General features: G+C 39.7%; 1 protein-coding gene across 3 annotated transcripts in view; it reads left to right on the top strand.

Moving 5' to 3' along the window:
- Nucleotides 1-1,039: 1,039 nt before the first annotated feature.
- celf1 (cugbp, Elav-like family member 1) overlaps nt 1,040-18,729 on the top strand; it is a 54,611-nt gene continuing 36,921 nt past the window's right edge. The window contains exons 1-3 of one of the 3 annotated variants that reach the window (XM_085464201.1): nt 1,040-1,457; nt 7,833-7,952; nt 13,784-13,971. In XM_085464201.1, the coding sequence (XP_085320327.1) occupies nt 7,849-7,952; nt 13,784-13,971 (292 nt within the window). In that variant the 5' untranslated portion in view covers nt 1,040-1,457; nt 7,833-7,848. The remainder of the gene's footprint in view (nt 1,458-7,832; nt 7,953-13,783; nt 13,972-18,729) is intronic. The other 2 variants (XM_085464209.1, XM_085464218.1) reach the window with 2 other exon arrangements.

An 18,729-nucleotide genomic window follows, 5' to 3' on the forward strand; every position in this document is an offset into this window, starting at 1 on the left:
AAAAAAAAGAAAGAAAAAAAAAGCAAACAAAAAAAACAAAACACCTGGGTCACCTGTATGGAGAAAAAAAACAGAAGAGAAAGCAAACAACAAAGAGCAACATAATAAAAAAAACGGCACCATCACAATAAACTAGCTAGCAGTAGATATCAGTAGATACTAAATAATAAACGATATTGTGCAGCACGCAAGATAGACAGCGCACAATGTGCTTTGAGGCAGCAGCCAAGAAAGCTGTAGTCTAACTATTAATCATAGTTTTGCTAAATAAAAGGATCTGGCTTGCATCAGTCACATGATCACATTTAACCAATGATCGCCCTCGACGGCAGAACGCGCTGGTTACGAGCCGGGAACGAGCTCACAAAGAGCACGCGCATTTTTTGCGGTCCGGAGCTGTAGGAGAAACACAGACTTCCTTCATCCACCTGCTGGCCTCCAACACTTGCTAATGTTACTGAATCTGTGGAAGCTCCGCGATAGCCACCACACGAAGTAACGAGTAACGAGCCTATCTAAATCCCAGTAATGACTAACGCGTTCCTGATTTTGGCATAATAACTAGTTACCGTGCTCGTTACCACAATAATAATGTAGTTACTGTAACGCGTTACTTAATAACACGTTAGTCCCAACACTGGGTATGGCACACTCAAAAGTAAAAAGAATTTATCTAGTAATATTATTATTATAATTGCTGTAACTAAATAATTTGCCATATATGGGATGAATAAAGTATTTGTTATTGTCATCTTCTTCACATCTTTATGATGTTTTTCCACAACTACAGTTAACAGGTGTTTCTAATTAGAAATATAGCCACTAACAACGAACAATTAATTTTTTAAGGATAACTTATATAAAGCTTTTTGATTTTAATATCTTTAGATTTCACACCTTTTTAAAAAGTTAAACATGAATATCTGTTAACTTTATTATTTTTCTATTTTCAATGGGGAAAACAACAACAACAAACAAAACTGAACCACATTGCTGGAAAGTAGGAAACGATAGTCCCTTTCTACGGACCGTACCACGTTACACTTTGAACAAGGGAATTGTCACGTGCACTTTCACCATCGTTACGGACAGAAAGGAAGAAGTAAGATCGCTTCGTTTCGTTTCAAGGAACGATTCTACATTAAGCCATTCAAATTTAAAAGGAAGCAAATATCATGCTGATGTTGGTTCTGACCGGTTCCTTTAAACCTCTCCACCCCCTTTACAGCTGTCGAATGGAAATGGTTCAGCATAAGGAGACTGCCATTTTACACAGTGACTTCTAGTTAAATCTATGAAGTGACAGACCACAAGTTATCCACACGTGTTGTGGTCAGTTTGTTTTCCGAGCGGTGCAATATTTTTAAACGTCACACTGTTACATAATAAGCAAATATCCAAAACACGATTTCGTCTGTTAAGCACAAATCCAACTAACAGTGAAGTAAAGAACCCGGGTAAGTAGTTGAGCATTTTAAGTTAACTGTTGTCGCTAGCGTTAATGACACAGACAACTCACGAAGAGGCAGCTGCTGGGCTTGGAGCATAGTTTGATGGCCCGGCAAAAATATTGTTTAAGTCACGTCATGACGAGTTTGGGTTGGTTCGCGTAAGGGAGCTGTGCTTACAGTATCATTTGGTAGTAGCGATACGAATCATTAACTCACTTGAAAGGTTTGTGAATATGTGCACATAAATATGTCCAATATAAATGTATGTATTGTACAAAATACACATACATGTGACGTCACCGAAAGCGGAAGTCACCCCTGCCACCTCTCTCGCAGTAATAGTGGACTTTTTTTTTTATTTAAGTCTGATCTGTTAAACTGTTAAGCTTCTCTGCACCAGGCAACAAGACCGCCTCCCAGCTTTAATAGCAAGCTCGAGTTTAGAAGATATATAGCCAAGAGGTCTGAGCTAAACCTTTGATCCTCTGGAGTGTATCACTTCCTGTATTAGTGTAAAGCAGAGAATCATAGCATGCTGCATGGATGCTACTTGTACTGCAGTAAACAGCCAGCACCAAAACATATTTTGGACAGCTAAAGTCAGCAGTTTATCTTCAGGCTGTTTTTCAGGGTTCAGTCTTCTGCTGGTCAGCTCATTGGATTAAAGTTAATGTAGTAAAAGAGAGAAAACTGTATAATTCTGAATTATACTAATGCATGAAGCATTCACACAGCAACCTGAGGTAACTGATTGTTGCTGAGGTAAAGTTGTTTGTTTTTGTCAGAGAAGTCTGGAATTAACATCTCCAGTAAAATAAAAAAATGCTGTGTGACAGCAAGTAAAGTGGTGAATGTACTCTTAATATAACCAAAATAACTGTTTACTATCTTGATAATCAATCATCCAAGTAAGGAAATCACAAAAAGTTGATACCGACGAGGCCTGATCAGCAGCAGGTGTGTGGCTTCGGGTGTGGCCCCCCCCCCCCCCCCCCCCCCCAAGTGCTCAGACACACAGCCACCCACACACATATGTACAAGCATAGAGAAGGGGAAGCAACACCAAAAATACATAATAATATAACAGGTCCATGACTGCCCAGGGGTCCTGGGTCGCCCAGTCCAGGACCCCTTGCTGTCATCGGCTTGACTTTGTATCTCAAATTATTCAAATGTTTCACCTTCCTAAGGAACATTATGAAGGTGCTAAGAAAAAAAGGCAAAGATGTGGTTGTCGGTGGCCTAACCAACTTCAACTTCATTTGTATGGTACATTTAAAACAACTATTGTTGACCAAAGTGCTTTACAGGTTCAGCAAGTGAAAACAGTGATAAGGGACAATAGAAATAATGACAAGACAGATGTGGAGCACTAGTAGTGATTCAGGGCCTGACAATGCAAGCGTGTCAGCAGCATTTGCAGCTGATATTTAGTTGTAACTCAATGGCCTAGGCATTTTTAAACAAGAACATTTCCCTGGGAACTACTAGACTATTTGGGAAATTCTTGACTATTGTGGCAGATTATTGACACACTATCATTTATTTTGCTGTTGCCTTTAACTTTATAGGTTTTCCTGTTTCTACAGTAACATTTAATTGTCTGGAAGTCAGTAGCATGCTCTCTTTGCTGCATTTCAGTTGTGGCAAGCAAACAGCTTCTGGATATGTTACACCCACCACTGATGGTGGTGGTAGACTGACTAGTGTGCAAACTGGTAAAGACTTGACACAGTAATTAAGATCATTAATGTGGTATTGTAATCATTATTTCTTTTAGACCACAGTCATTTTAATGTTTTTGTGAATTGCTGGGTTATGAATAATTTGTTAATGTTCAGTTGTTTGCCAAGTTAGCTTGCTTCCTGTGGGTTGCCATCGTTAGATAAAGTGATTAGATTCCTAATCACTGAAGTCAACTTAGCTTGAGTGTCTAGTGGCTCTAGCATATTGATTTATGTGTTGGATGTCTTTGTAAAAAAAAAAATTTCTTTTTTTTAAACATATTTGTTTCAGGGCTCTAGACTAACCTTTTGCCATGGTTGCACTGGAGCACCTAACTTCTTTTTTTCTTAGGTGCACCCAAATGTTTTAACCACATCGCTTAACACCGCAGCTTTACATGTTCACTTTTTAAAAAAAATTGCTGTCCATACTAGAGATGGACCGATCCGATATTACGTATCGGTATCGGTCCGATACTGACCTAAATTACTGGATCGGATATAGGAGAAAAATAAAAAATGTAATCCGATCCATTAAATATCACGAAAGCACCTCACAAAACTTGCAACACGCCGAGAAGTAAAGCAAGTGTGTAAGTCCATCTCTGAATGTAAAGCATTCCTGCGTTAAGCTTAACAAACGATATATGGAGCGACTGCCTCTCCTGCTGCTACTTCAATCATGAAACTGCTTAATGACCAGCTGATCGGCTTTTCTGTTGCGAGTCCGTGTCTGTTGTTTGCTTTTGGCCCACTTTGCACCAGAAAGAGGAAACCAGTGGATAAACAACAGCAGCACGTTTAAGCTTGATCAGCTGTTGTTAGAATGTATTTATTATTACTTTCTACTCGAGGATCTTTTTCTACGTAGCTGACGCTGGTAACTGTGCAGGGGCGGAGCTAGCAAAGTTTAGCCAGGGGGGCTGATAGGGCATTAACAGGGAAAAGGGGGCACAAAGACATACTTTTCTTTCTTATTCTCATTTAAAATGTCGAGCTTTTAATAAATAATTATCTGACACCCAAAGTTTTAATTTGATGTAAAATGAATAGAAGTCAATTACTGTATATAGTAACTGTTAAGTCTAATATATATATACCTAACTAATATATAAGCTATAGTACTAATATGTAAGCTATAGTACTTTTTCCTTTGGGAAGGTACCATCTGTGCAGTGTGCAATTTTGTTGAAGAAAGATGTTGAATCTATTTAACATTTTAATATATTGAAAAATAATTGATTTCTGTGCATTTTTTTTCACACTGCATCAAATTAAGGTTGATCACGTCGATTAAGCATCATGAGGTGGAGCGTGAGGGGTGGTTCCCTATTTTGGGGCAGGGATAGCTCAGTAGGTAGAGTGGTGGCCCCATGATCGGAAGGTCGGGGGTTCGATTCCCCTGAACAGCTACCCTGAGGTACCCCTGAGCAAGGTACCGTCCCTACACACTGCTCCCCGGGCGCCCAATGGCTGCCCACTGCTTCACTGAGTGAATGGGTTAAATGCAGAGAGGGATTTTCCCCACGGGGACCAATAAAGTACACTTTCTTCTTCTTTCTTCTTTTATTTATTTATTTTTGTTGTTGCTGGGAGTTGGAACCCTATTAGTTAGGTTGCTTAATATTTACGCTAAGTACTCTTTAAAATACCAGAATAGGGAGGATGGTGTAGGTTTGAGTTTATTAGATTGATCAGTATTGCTGAACTATGAAATATTTTTTTTGCATACAGGTATAACAGAATAGCTTTAGTGTAGTTGTTGTTTTAAACTTGAGTATGAACTTATACAAAATGCAGCAAGATATTTAAAAACAGTTTTGTTGATTAAAAAACACTATATCGGATTCATATCGGTATCGGCAGATATCCAAATTTATGATTTATGGACATAAAAAAGTGGTATCGTGCCATCTCTAGTCCATACTGGCAACATTGATTTGTAAAGGATTAACTAACAATCTTGTTCTTTATTTGTAGCACATTTCTACAAGAAAGATAAGTTACCAAATTTTTTGGACCCTAAAGTGCACCAGATAATAAGGCGCATGAAACCAAACAGTCAGATAAGTCAAACTTTACTCAACTCATTCCTCCACTTCTGTACCATTGATTCATTAATGTTAAATTCTGTCACAGCAGCATGTCTCTTAACAGGTGCCATTTTGAGGTCCCTATACACACACAATATGGTAATATTATGTTGAAGCGCATATTAATCTGTGAGGCTCCAGTAGGGCTGGGCCATATCATATTGTTCAACAGTAATACCGGTATAATGTGAGGCAATGATAATTAGAGATGGCACGATACCACTTTTTTATGTCCGATACCGATATCATAAATTTGGATATCTGCCGATACCGATATGAATCCGATATAGTGTTTTTTAATCAACAAAACTGTTTTTTTTAAATATCTTGCTGCATTTTGTATAAGTTCATACTCAAGTTTAAAACAACAACTACACTAAAGCTATTCTGTTATACCTGTATGCAAAAAAAAATATTTCATAGTTCAGCAATACTGATCAATCTAATAAACTTAAACCTACACCATCCTCCCTATTCTGGTATTTTAAAGAGTACTTAGCATAAATATTAAGCAACCTAACTAATAGGGTTCCAACTCCCAGCAACAACAAAAATAAATAAATAAAAAATAGGGAACCACCCCTCACGCTCCACCTCATGATGCTTAATCGACGTAATCAACCTTAATTTGATGCAGTGTGAAAAAAAATGCACAGAAATCAATTCTTTTTCAAGAAATATTAAATAGATTCAACATCTTTCTTCAACAAAATTGCAGACTGCACAGATGGTACCTTCCCAAAGGAAAAAGTACTATAGCTTACTAGGGTATATTAGACTTAACAGTTACTATATACAGTAATTGACTTCTATTCATTTTGCATCAAATTAAAACTTTGGGTGTCAGATAATTATTTATTAAAAGCTCGACATTTTAAATGAGAATAAGAAAGAAAAGTATGTCTTTGTGCCCCCTTTTCCCTGTTAATGCCCTATCGGCCCCCCTGGCTAAACTTTGCTAGATCCGCCCCTGCACAGTTACCAGCCGTCAGCTACGTAGAAAAAGATCCTCGAGTAGAAAGTAATATTAAATACATTCTAACAACAGCTGATCAAGCTTAAACGTGCTGCTGTTGTTCAGCCGCTGGTTTCCTCTTTCTGGTGCAAAGTGGGCCAAAAGCAAACAAGAGACACGGACTCGCGACAGAAAAGCCGATCAGCTGATCATTAAGCAGTTTCATGATTGAAGTAGCAGCCGGAGAGCGAGAGGCAGTCGCTCGTTAAGCTTAACGCAGGAATGCTTTACAAACATTCAGAGATGGACTTACACACTTGCTTTACTTCTCTCGGGATAATTTTGTCGGAGATGAAATGCCGGGTTGCTAGCGAAGCTCCAAATGCTATCCAGACCACCGACAGGTCCCGCATGCCACAGCCGCTCTATCACGTGATGCATACTGCTCAGACGTGCTAACGTTCTGAGGTGAGTTACGGCGTGTTGCAAGTTTTGTGAGGTGCTTTCGTGATATTTAATGGATCGGATTACATTTTTTATTTTTCTCCGATATCCGATCCAGTAATTTAGGTCAGTATCGGACCGATACCGATACGTAATATCGGATCGGTCCATCTCTAATGATAATACAATGAAATATCGCGATAGAATATGGGTAAAACGCGCATGCGCAGTGCCTTTGTTTTCATACGCACATGGCGGCGACAGTGAATGAGAAGGGGCGAAAGTGGATCGTTGAATGAAACAGGTGAACCAGAATTGGTTTGTAAAAATGCTGCAGCTTCAGTGGTGCGGAACTGGTTTGGCTTTCGTCCGTCAGATACACAACAAAGCACATTTTTTGGTAGAGCATGCAAGCGGGCCGTCGTTATTACCGAACTGATTTTATGAACACGGCGCTGAAAAATCTGTCAAAAATGTTTTAGTACAACTTTGCTAAGCTACGAAGCCGCACCGCTTGGATTGTCGTAGCATTACGGCTGCCGTAGTCGGGAGCCTTGTGCATTGTGTGTGTGTGTGTATAACCTCTTTTTAAGTTTTGTGGATATTATACGTGGTTATGCTGAGGATATGTCGGCCAGTTTCCACTGGAAATGCCTTTTGGTTAAACTGTCAGCAAGGAATTTGCATTTGCACTGTAAAATGTTTATATAGCTTTAATGCACATAAAAAAAAAAAACAAACGAAAGGATATTAAGTGCGCCTTATAGTCCGAAGAATACGGTAATGAAAAAGTTCCTGTGCTTAAAGTGCTTCACTGAGCTGAAATTTAAACTTAAAATGTCTCAAGATATATAAAATGAAGTCCAAATTAAAAGTGCCTCAAAGACTTCGAACTGAAGATCTCAGTATCTGAACATCTTACCTTGGGCATCAACATCTGAGAGGTTCTGCTATTGACTATCTCTCATTGGTTTAGACCACGATATGGAGCAGCAGCACGGAGTTGGTGTGGCGGTGCTTCAGCAGCCCTCTAAGCAGCTCTAAGCGGCCCTCTAAACGCGACCAAATTGGCCGAACTCCTAGAGCCTTGTGTTTGTAATTGGTTTCTTTTGTGTCTTGTCCTGATGTGTCTCTTGTGTGTATGTGTGGGTTTGTGTTTTACTAGTACTACTAGGCCTTGGATGGATAGCCTTGACCCTGAAACACTGTATGTGTCTCAAGAACACACTGGTCTGCCCTCACATGTCCTTGCTACCGTGGAAGGCCCCAACCTGGAACTGAGGGGGTAAGTGTGTGTGTGTGTGTGTGTGTGTGTGTGTGTGTGTGTGTGTGTGTGTGTGTGTGGATATGGAGCACCATAACTACTCTGCATCCAAAAGTCCACATTAGCAAAAATGCACTGGTTGCTAATGAAGACTAGCTAACATAGTTAGAGGAAGCTAAGAGCAAAAGATGCACCAGTTGGACACATTTCACAGTTGCTGTTGCCGTTTCCTTGTTTGCAATAGTTTGTGGTCGATGTCCAAACCACTGTTTGGAAAAGTTTCATCAGAAGCACCGTTCTTTTCAACTTTTTCTCACCTTTCTTTCACCTCTCTCTCTCACTCTCAATGTCTGTCATTACATTAACTTTGCATTTTTTGCACTTAAGATAACAAGTTACTGTCTACCGTCTTGATAGTGTCACCTTCAACTCATCTCTGTCTTTTCTTCTTCTCTTGTGTGTTTGCATGCATGTATGTGTGTACACACACAAAGTAAACTAAGAACACAGAAAAGCGATAAAGCAGCACTAATGTAAATGACAACAAAGTGCGGTAAAGACTCTTAATCTAAGCTGTAATTAAGTAAGTTGCGTGAATATGCACAACTGCATGAATATAACGCAAATAAAATTTCCCGGAGGAACCCACCCAAGGAATTAATAAAGTTTCATCTAATCTAATCTGAATAATATAAAATCTGATACCAGCGTTAAATTATTAAGGTGTATTGGTGTATTTATTATTTTTGCATAGAACCATCAAATCCACTTTTTGTCAAATTAAATGCTTTAAAGATCTGGTCCACATCAGAACTGCACAAATAATCTATAAAGCAGCAAACCAATATTTGCTGCAAATAAGATCAAATCATCATGGCCTGATAGGAATCCTTATGTTCAGCTAGCCTGTCATAATAACTAATGTAAATATCACAGCATTTAAGTCACAGATAAAGTAAAAAAGAAAGGGCATCATTATATATTGTCATATTTTCGCTCAAAGTGCTTTATTATGCCTCATTCACTGATTCACACCCATTAATACAAGCACTTCAGATATACTCACAGTTTGTTGAAATCACACATTTATTATCTCATATTAATTATGCACATCAAAGCTGACCAAGAAAACCGCCTTCATATTTTTCTGTATTTTACCCTCAGTTATTTTGACACAAAGGAATCTGCTGTGATGCTCACACCTTTAACGCTGGTTTGAGGGCGGAGTCAAGGAGGCCATTTACGTGAAAAGGGAAAGACCATCTCTGAATGGAGGAGGGGGCCTAAGGGTACATCTGTCACCATCTTACAATGCTGTGATTGCAGCCATTCCCCAGCTCTCTGTGAATGGGACTCATGGCCATTGATCAGTGGGTTTTGGTCAGTGGTTGTTGATCAATGGTCATGAGAATTTGCATAATTATGATTAAGGAACTGACCTCCCAGCCCATTGTTCCTTCAGTGGGCTGGTTTCAGTCATTATGCAAATTTAAAGTCACTTGGATGAGTGACGAAACCTTTCTCCCACAAAACGCTACGTCCAGATGAACAGAATCAACTTTTGGAGAGGTGAAAATACTAGTAGTGCTAGCTGCACGGCGTCAACACATTAACGAGGTAACCGCTGACGCTAACCGCGACGCTAACGTGTTGACGCTCCACGCATGGGGCATTCCGCGGTAACTTGTTAACGGAGATTTGCCGCGTTAATACGGTTATGGTGTTATGGTATCATTTTAACGAGAGTAACGGTGCAGCACTAAAATAGTAATCTCCAAACGTTTTCTTTTTTATCGACCAGCTCCTCTTTGATAGCTGCCGTCTACATCTTGTCGTTGCCTGCGGGTGAAGCGATGGGGGAGGTGGAGTTGTGTCCAGTGAAGGAGAGAGGCGAGGCAGAGTAACGCAGCGTAGAGACAAAAGTGGACGAAAGAGAGGCAAACTTGCGGTTCCACAAGTATAATTATTATGTAACATAGACTATATCGATATAAACGATATTGTCACATCTCATGTCTCGTATAAAAATATATCGATATATTTAAAAACTCGATATATCGCCCAGTCCTAATTCCACCATCATCTTTCTGTGTGGATTTTGCATGTTCTCCTGTGTTTTCGTGGGTTCTTTTGCACTGTCCACTTCCTGCTGTGACAAAACAAATTTCCCACGTGTGGGACTAATAAAGGTTATCTTATCTTCTCTCCAGTAGAGCAGGGCGATATGACCAAAAATATTTATCACGATATACATTTGAAAATTTGCGGTAACGATATAACTGACGATATAATTGACACAAGACAAAATACTTTACATAAAATCGTTTCGAGGTCAGTAAACACAACCAGAGTTCATACATAAGGCACACGGGATTATAAGGGGCTCTGTCGACTTTCAGAAAAATCAAAGGATGATTTTAAGTGCACCGTATTTTCCAAAACAACACGGTAATAACGATGGCCCGGTAGCATGCTCTACCAAAAATAGTGCTTTGTTGTGTATCTGACGGACGAAAGCTAAACCAGTTCCACACCAGTGAAGTTGCAGCATTTTTACAAACCAGTTCTGGTTCATCCATTTCATTCAACGATCCACTTTTGCTCTTCTCGTTCTGCGTCAACGCCGTGTGCGTATGTAAACAAAGGCACTGTGCCTTGCTGGAGGGGAAAAGTGAAGACGCCCATGCAGAGTGCAGCATATGTAAGGAATAACAGACGGGTGTGTTTTAATCTGATCCAATTTGTCTTTTAGACAGTGGAGGAAAATGTGTACTGTCTTACATTGTGTCGAAATGAAGGCACAGAGGTCAAATGCTGCCTTTTGCAGATTCGGTCTGTTTATTTTTTTTTAATTTGTAGTAAATTATTGCCTGGTTTGTTTGTCACTGTATTAATATAGTTGTGCTCAACTAACAGTGTCTTTTTTTTGTTTCTTTGTTGAGGACTTACGTGGGTCAAAGCATGTTTTTATATTAAATTATAACATGTCAGTAAACTGTATGTCCCTTGATATAATTATTTTCCAGTGTAACCCTTGGTGAACTTAATTGTTTGTGTGTAGCTGTGAGTTTAGGCTGCACACACAAAGGCGTTATTTGATATTGGTTCATGTATATCTTTACACACAAAAATCACACACAGACCTGTGCAGCATGTAAGACAACAGCGAAAACACGGGCCCCTCAGGCCGGAACCTAATTGTTACTCTTGGTGTAGCTAGTCCAGGGATTAGCTGCTGGCTGGGGAGTACTATTCACTCCCCTTTTCATTCCCTCTGACCACTGGGCCTTATCACCATCAATCTGACACCTTGTTTATCTGACGCTGCAGCCAGATTTGCTGGCCTAGGAGAAATGTTCACAAAGGCCCTGGATCATCAGCACTTTGATTGTGGTCATTCATATGGCTATTACGCACTCTAGTCCCAGTTATCCCAGCATCCCTCTGTTTCCATGAACTACATGCAGTTTTTAGTCTCTGTCCCAGAGCCTGGTAAGCTAACCTGAAGGCCTGCCAGTTTGTCTCTGACGTTTTTGTTCTTCTTTCATCTCAAACATAAGTGTCCCTTTACTTGATTTTTTTTTTTTTGGTTTGTTTTTGTGTTCAAACACACGGGTTTTCATGTGGATTGGTTTATTTTTTTCCCTCTGGTTTTTTGCACACTGCTGCCCTATGACACCAGTCCTCGGGGACTTAACAGCAAGTGTGCAATCTGGAGTTTGCCTCTACCTTCTGATCGCCTTGTGAGTTTACTTCCATTGTGCTGAAGAAGAAGAAAGATACAGATTTTATCAGCATGGCTTCTTTTAAGCTGGATTTTCTCCCAGAGATGATGGTGGACCATTGCTCTTTAAATGCTAGTCCTGTGTAAGTAACCCTTCCTAGCCAGGTTCATTATTCCAGGTGCCTCTTGAAGTCAGCTGGAAAGAATTGTAGTGGAGTGTACATTTAGCAATAAATATGTGTACTACAAGATAGTGAAATTCCTCAGAAGTCCCGATTTCAACATCTTTTTTTTTTTTTGTTATATATATACAAGACATTCAGTGTTTGTGTCGGCAGTCTATGTATATGCTTTTATTTAAAGCTGTATTTCCTTTTATAGTGAAAGAGTTAAAAAATAAATACTTAAAAAAAACTAATTATGCGCTCCATCAAATATGCATTCTGTTTAACAAAAAAAACGAGCTTGTAGGTCTTTCACTACATGGGTTCCTTAAAATTTCAGCAAAAAGTCTTCCCTGGAAAAAAAGTCCAGATTATTGTCAATAATGGAATTTGTATTTAAGCAGGAGTCCACTATGTGTATGTTACTGGCATAGTGCAGCCTGAACTTTTCTGTACATAACCTGATAAAGATGGTGTGAGATCGCAAAAGCCAGCGCAGCTTAATTAGACATTAAAAATTCCTTAGTGCATTGTAAGGCTAGTACAGGTAATAATCTGTAGTGCTTTGATTATTTTAGTAATTGAGTGTTCTATCGCTTATTCCATTTGAAATCACATAAGAAGTACTTATGCATTAATTAATAAGTAATAATAAATATTCAGGATAGGAAAAAACCCCACAGGGCAGCGTGTAAAATGGGTGGGCAGCGTGCAAGGTCCCCTGTGATGACCCTGTTTTTCCTGAGACAGGAGGATCTGGCAATGGCCTCCAGGGCTGGCAGAGGGCTGCCTTTTGGGGCATTGTTAATAACCCTCTGTGCAGCCTTCCTGCTCTCAGTATTGGCCCCTGTGTACCAAACTCCCAGGCAGTAAGAGAGCATGCCCTCCACTGAGGAGTGGTAGAAGGCCAGCAGCAGCTTCTGGTCTTCAGACTGAAAAAAGCACTTTCTTTCAAACAATACTCGGTTGAGACGAGGAATATATCCTCCACACCGCTGCCCTGCCACCAGCCTGAGTGGATGATACAAAGCAGGACTGATTAATGTTTTCATGTTGTTTACACCAAATTCTGACCCTACCGTTCACAGCAGACATTGACTCAACAGACCATTAGAATTGCTTCAGTTTCCTTGTTCTTGTTTTGTTCTTATCTGATAGGAGTGGCACCTGGCATGGTTTTCCGCTGCTGTAACCCATTTCTTCCAAGATTAGGCGTGTTATGTGTTCACAGATGGACTTCTTAATATCACGGTTGTTTACCTTAGTGGGCTTGTTATTGAATTAATGTTGGCTTCGTATCAGATTGAAGCAGCCTGACTATTCTGCTCCGATCTCAGGCATAAACAAGAAATTTTCACCCACAAAACTGCCGCTCACTGGATATTTAAATTTTTTAGACCATTCTCTATAACTTAGAGAGCTGATTGAGCAAATTAGCAGTATCTGAAATACTTAGAACAGCAGCATCAAAAACCGTCCACATTAAGTCACTTAAATAACTTTTCCTCACCATTCTGTTGCCTGGTTTGAACTTCAGTGCATCATCTCGACTCTGTCTACATGCTGGAATGCATTGAGTTGCTACCATGTGATTGGCTCACTAGTTATTTGCATTAATGTGTCGTTGATCAAGTGTATCTAACAAAGAGGCGAATGCCCTAAGCGCCTTGAGATGACTGCTGTTGTGATTTGGTGCTAGATGAGTAAAATTAAAGTGAAATTAATTCAATTAACATATTTTGTGTCCCTTTCGTGAGTATTCATAGAATTAATCAGTAAAAACCACAATCAGTCATTTATGCTCCTAATCAGAGGTGATTTTAGAGAAATGTGTGAAAATGTGACCATAGCCACTTTCTGTCAGACCCTAATCGATAAATGTTGTACATGTACACTATTGTTTAATGCATACTTTTAAGTTTGTTTCTAGCTCCAATTTAATGGACGGTTGTCTGTCTTTCTAGTGGGAAGAAGATGAATGGGTCCCTGGACCACCCTGACCAACCAGATATTGATGCCATTAAAATGTTTGTTGGACAGATTCCCCGGTCTTGGTCGGAAGAGCAGCTTCGTGAACTGTTTGAACCTTATGGAGCAGTCTACGAGATTAATGTTCTCCGAGACCGCAGCCAGAATCCACCGCAGAGCAAAGGTCGGCGGCATGTAGTTATACTCACATAAGGTCATTAAGAAACAGCAAATATCCAGATGAGAGAGGCATAATACAACAGCTGTATTCATTCTGAACCTGTAGTAGTCTAATATGTCACCCTTAAATGTAACTTCTTTGTCACAATTACAAACACAATTTGTTCAAACTAAATGGGCTGCAGTAGGGGTGGGCAATATAAACGATATACGATATAAACGATATAAATTTGGCCAACGATAGAGATTTTGACTATATCGCTCTATCGCGATAGCGTATGTTGATGATGTCATCAAGCTGCGCCTGTTTTGGTCGAAAGCATCGCAGCGGCTACAACCATTATCATCTGCAAATTATGGCGACAGTCACAGCAAAGAGATGAAGCACTGTTGAAATATGGGGAAAGCCAAAAACTGCGCTTCCTCCACTTCCGTAACATTGATTCATTAATGTTGAATTCTCTCACAGCTGTTCTGTTCCCATGTTGTTGCAGTATATTAATAACTAACCTCGTATTGTGGATGAATAATCTCAGTTGTTCTCCTGACTGAAGTTTGGCCCGTGTACAGCATCCTGCTATGCGATTGCATTTGTCCCTGACCACCAGAATCCCTCACGTTAACTTTTAATGAGTGGAAAAAAAGTTGGCGTTCATCCTCCAGCTTCACTGTGCTAATGTTATGCTAACATAGCTGTGTCGCTAGCAATCACGTAGCACAACATTATATACCAGCTAGTCCAACTTCAGTAACCCTGCAAACGCCGCTGCTGTTTAGTTTTCTGTCTTCATTTATGTTGGAAGTGATAGCAGAGCTGTACATTTGAATTAGTTTCAAAAATCTCTCAGTCAGAACATGCTATGAAATGTTTAGGTGTAAACTAGCGAGCTAACTTCCTGTTAACTTCTAACTCCGTTAAATTTAAGAAATTCTGTTTTCATGGATGCCTGGATGTTAAACTTAATTGTTACACCTGGTAAAGCAGCAACGCTGATGATTTAATTAAAGATGAAAGAATTTAGACCGTTTTTAACTCTTAGTGTTGGTTTGACTTTGGGAAGTGGACGGAGTTTTGGACCCAGATTACTCCGCGAAGCTCCTCCCTACGGCAGCCGTAATGCTCTGACAATCCATCAAGCAGTGCCGCTTACCAAAGTTGTACTAAAACATTTTTAACAGATTTCTGCAGCCAAAATCTGTTCATACATAAGGCCCACTCTCGATTTTTGAGAATATTAAAGGATTTTAAGTCCTTATAGTGTGGAAAATACGTTATACAGAAGAAAAGAATATATCGCGATATATAATGTTACCGCACATGCTTCAAATTAGATCGCGATATGAATTTTAGGCCATATCGCCCAGCCCTAGGCTGCAGTCTTCAGGTCAGATGACACCTGCCGAACAGGTGCTGGCATTACATTCATAAGGAGAAAATTTCTACATCAACAGCCTGCAAGTATGAGTTTTGGGGGGTTGGAATTAGAGATGGCACAATACCACTTTTTTATGTCCGATACCGATACCGATATCATAAATTTGGATATCTGCCGATACCGATATGAATCCGATATAGTGTTTTTTAATCAACAAAACTGTTTTTTAAATATCTTGCTGCATTTTGTATAAGTTCATACTCAAGTTTAAAACAACAACTACACTAAAGCTATTCTGTTATACCTGTATGCAAAAAAAAATATTTCATAGTTCAGCAATACTGATCAATGTAATAAACTTAAACCTACACCATCCTCCCTATTCTGGTATTTTAAAGAGTACTTAGCGTAAATATTAAGCAACCTAACTAATAGGGTTCCAACTCCCAGCAACAACAAAAATAAATAAATAAAAAATAGGGAACCACCCCTCACACTCCACCAGTGAAGCAGTGGGCAGCCATTGGGCACCCGGGGAGCAGTGTGTAGGGACGGTACCTTGCTCAGGGGTACCTCAGGGTAGCTGTTCAGGGGAATCGAACCCCCGACCTCCCGATCATGGGGCCACCACTCTACCTACTGAGCTATCCCTGCCCCAAAATAGGGAACCACCCCTCACGCTCCACCTCATGATGCTTAATCGACGTAATCAACCTTAATTTGATGCAGTGTGAAAAAAAATGCACAGAAATCAATTATTTTTCAAGAAATATTAAATAGATTCAACATCTTTCTTCAACAAAATTGCAGACTGCACAGATGGTACCTTCCCAAAGGAAAAAGTACTATAGCTTACTAGGGTATATATATTAGACTTAACAGTTACTATATACAGTAATTGACTTCTATTCATTTTACATCAAATTAAAACTTTGGGTGTCAGATAATTATTTATTAAAAGCTCGACATTTTAAATGAGAATAAGAAAGAAAAGTATGTCTTTGTGCCCCCTTTTCCCTGTTAATGCCCTATCGGCCCCCCTGGCTAAACTTTGCTAGCTCCGCCCCTGCACAGTTACCAGCGTCAGCTACGTAGAAAAAGATCCTCGAGTAGAAAGTAATATTAAATACATTCTAACAACAGATGATCAAGCTTAAACGTGCTGCTGTTGTTCAGCCGCTGGTTTCCTCTTTCTGGTGCAAAGTGGGCCAAAAGCAAACTAGAGACACGGACTCGCGACAGAAAAGCCGATCAGCTGATCGTTAAGCAGTTTCATGATTGAAGTAGCAGCCAGAAGAGGCAGTCGCTTGTTAAGCTTAACGGAGGAATGCTTTACATTCAGAGATGGACTTACACACTTGCTTTACTTCTCTCGGGATAACTTTGTCGGAGATGAAATGCCGGGTTGCTAGCGAAGCTCCAAATGCTATCCAGACCACCAACAGGTCCCGCATGCCACAGCCGCTCTATCACGTGATGCATACTGCTCCGACGTGCTAACGTTCTGAGGTGAGTTACGGCGTGTTGCAAGTTTTGTGAGGTGCTTTCGTGATATTTAATGGATCGGATTACATTTTTTATTTTTCTCCGATATCCGATCCAGTAATTTAGGTCAGTATCGGACCGATACCGATACGTAATATCGGATCGGTATCGGACCGATACCGATACGTAATATCGGATCGGTCCATCTCTAGTTGGAATTATGGGGGACTCCAATTCAGTGACCCTTGGTCACTAGTGGAAACAGAAAATTTGCAATTTTTCTGAAATTATCTTAACCATTGCAGAGCTGTCCCAGATATACTAACCCATGCCTCTCTATCAAAATGTGATGGTTGATTGTTGTGTCAATGTCAGTCACAGTATTTAAAAGCTCATCTAAAGAGGTTGGTATAAATGAAGATAAAATGTTACTGTAGGGGTAGGGTAGGTGACACTGATAAAAGCATCAGGGGCTAATGTTTTGTATTTTATGGGTTTAATTTTATCCTTAAAATAGGTTTAAAATTCATAAAGTTAAAGTTAACTTCCCACTTTGAATCTGATTAAAATTTGTGTTATTTAAGAGACGGTCCGCTGTGTTAAAGAACTCTCTGGCTGTGCTTATTAGCAGTAATTAATGTTGAGAAATAGTTGGTCCATAAATATTTGGACAGAGGCAACTTTTTTTTTTTTAAACTGTTGTTCTGCTCAGATGCAGTTGAAGTTCAAATTTCAGCCTGAATTTAGTGAGTTGAACAAAAAGATTGTATAAAAATGTGAGAAAATAAAACACATTTTAACACAATCTTTTCATTTCACGGGCTTAAAACTAATTGAATGAATTAAATAACTGAAAATAAAATGTTAATTTCTAATACTTGGTTGAAAGCCCTTTGCTGGGAATGACAGCCTGAAGTTTTGAACTCATGGACATCACCAGATGCTGGGTTTCTTCCTCTTTAATGCTCTACCAGGCCTTTATTGCAGCAGCTTTCATTTGCTGTTTGTTTGTGAGACTCTTTGTCTGAAGTTTAGTGTTTAACTAGTGAAATGCATAATTATTTGGGTTAAGATCAGGTGACTGACTTGGACTATTTCACTTCTTTACCTTAATAAACTTCTGGCCAATCAGTTTGACTTCAGCAAACTTTAGTTTGCATTTAGCTGGATTCGAACAGACGGTCTGTCTCTGAACACCTCCGAATTAATTCAGCTGCTTCTGCCATAGTCACATCATCATTAAAAACTAGTGTCCAAGTGCCACTGCAGCCATGCACGCCCAAGCCATCACACTGTCTCTGCCGTGTTTTACAGATGATGTGGTATACTTTGGATCATGAACTGCATCTTCTTCATACTTTTTTTCTTGTCATCATTCTCATAGAAGTTGATCTTGGTCTCATCTGTCCAAGGAATGTTTTTCAGAGATGTGCTGGCTTTTTAGTTGTTTTTTAGCAGTCCAATCTAGCCTTTCAATTTTTGAAGCTTATGAGTGGCTTGCACCTTGCAGTGAACCCTCTGTATTTACTTTCATGCAGTCTCTTTATGGTAGATTTGGATAGCGATACACCTTCCTCCTGGAGAGTGTTGTTCATTTGGTTCGTGTTGTGAAGGGGTTTCTCTTCACCATAGATTTTAAGGGACTTAGAAACAAAAGTGTCTGGACTTTTCTGGAGTTTGTTGAAGACATTTTCACTTCTCATCCCAGAGCAACAGCGTTTGGGAAGGATCTCAACCCTGGATTATAGATACCAGACAGTTGGTGTCGTAAGCCACCCCCTCTGTTCTAAAATGGTCGTTCATAGTGGACATAGATGGCTTCTTTCTCAGATGAGAGGTGAAATGTCTTCAAGAAACTTAAAGAAGTCCAGATGCTTTTCTTTCCAAGCTCCTTAGACTAC

The sequence above is a fragment of the Copadichromis virginalis genome, linkage group LG1, assembly GCF_057382275.1.
Source record: "Copadichromis virginalis isolate Kocher_CV1m ecotype Utaka linkage group LG1, C_Virginalis_male_GT1.1, whole genome shotgun sequence".
NCBI classification, from domain to species: Eukaryota; Metazoa; Chordata; class Actinopteri; order Cichliformes; family Cichlidae; genus Copadichromis; species Copadichromis virginalis.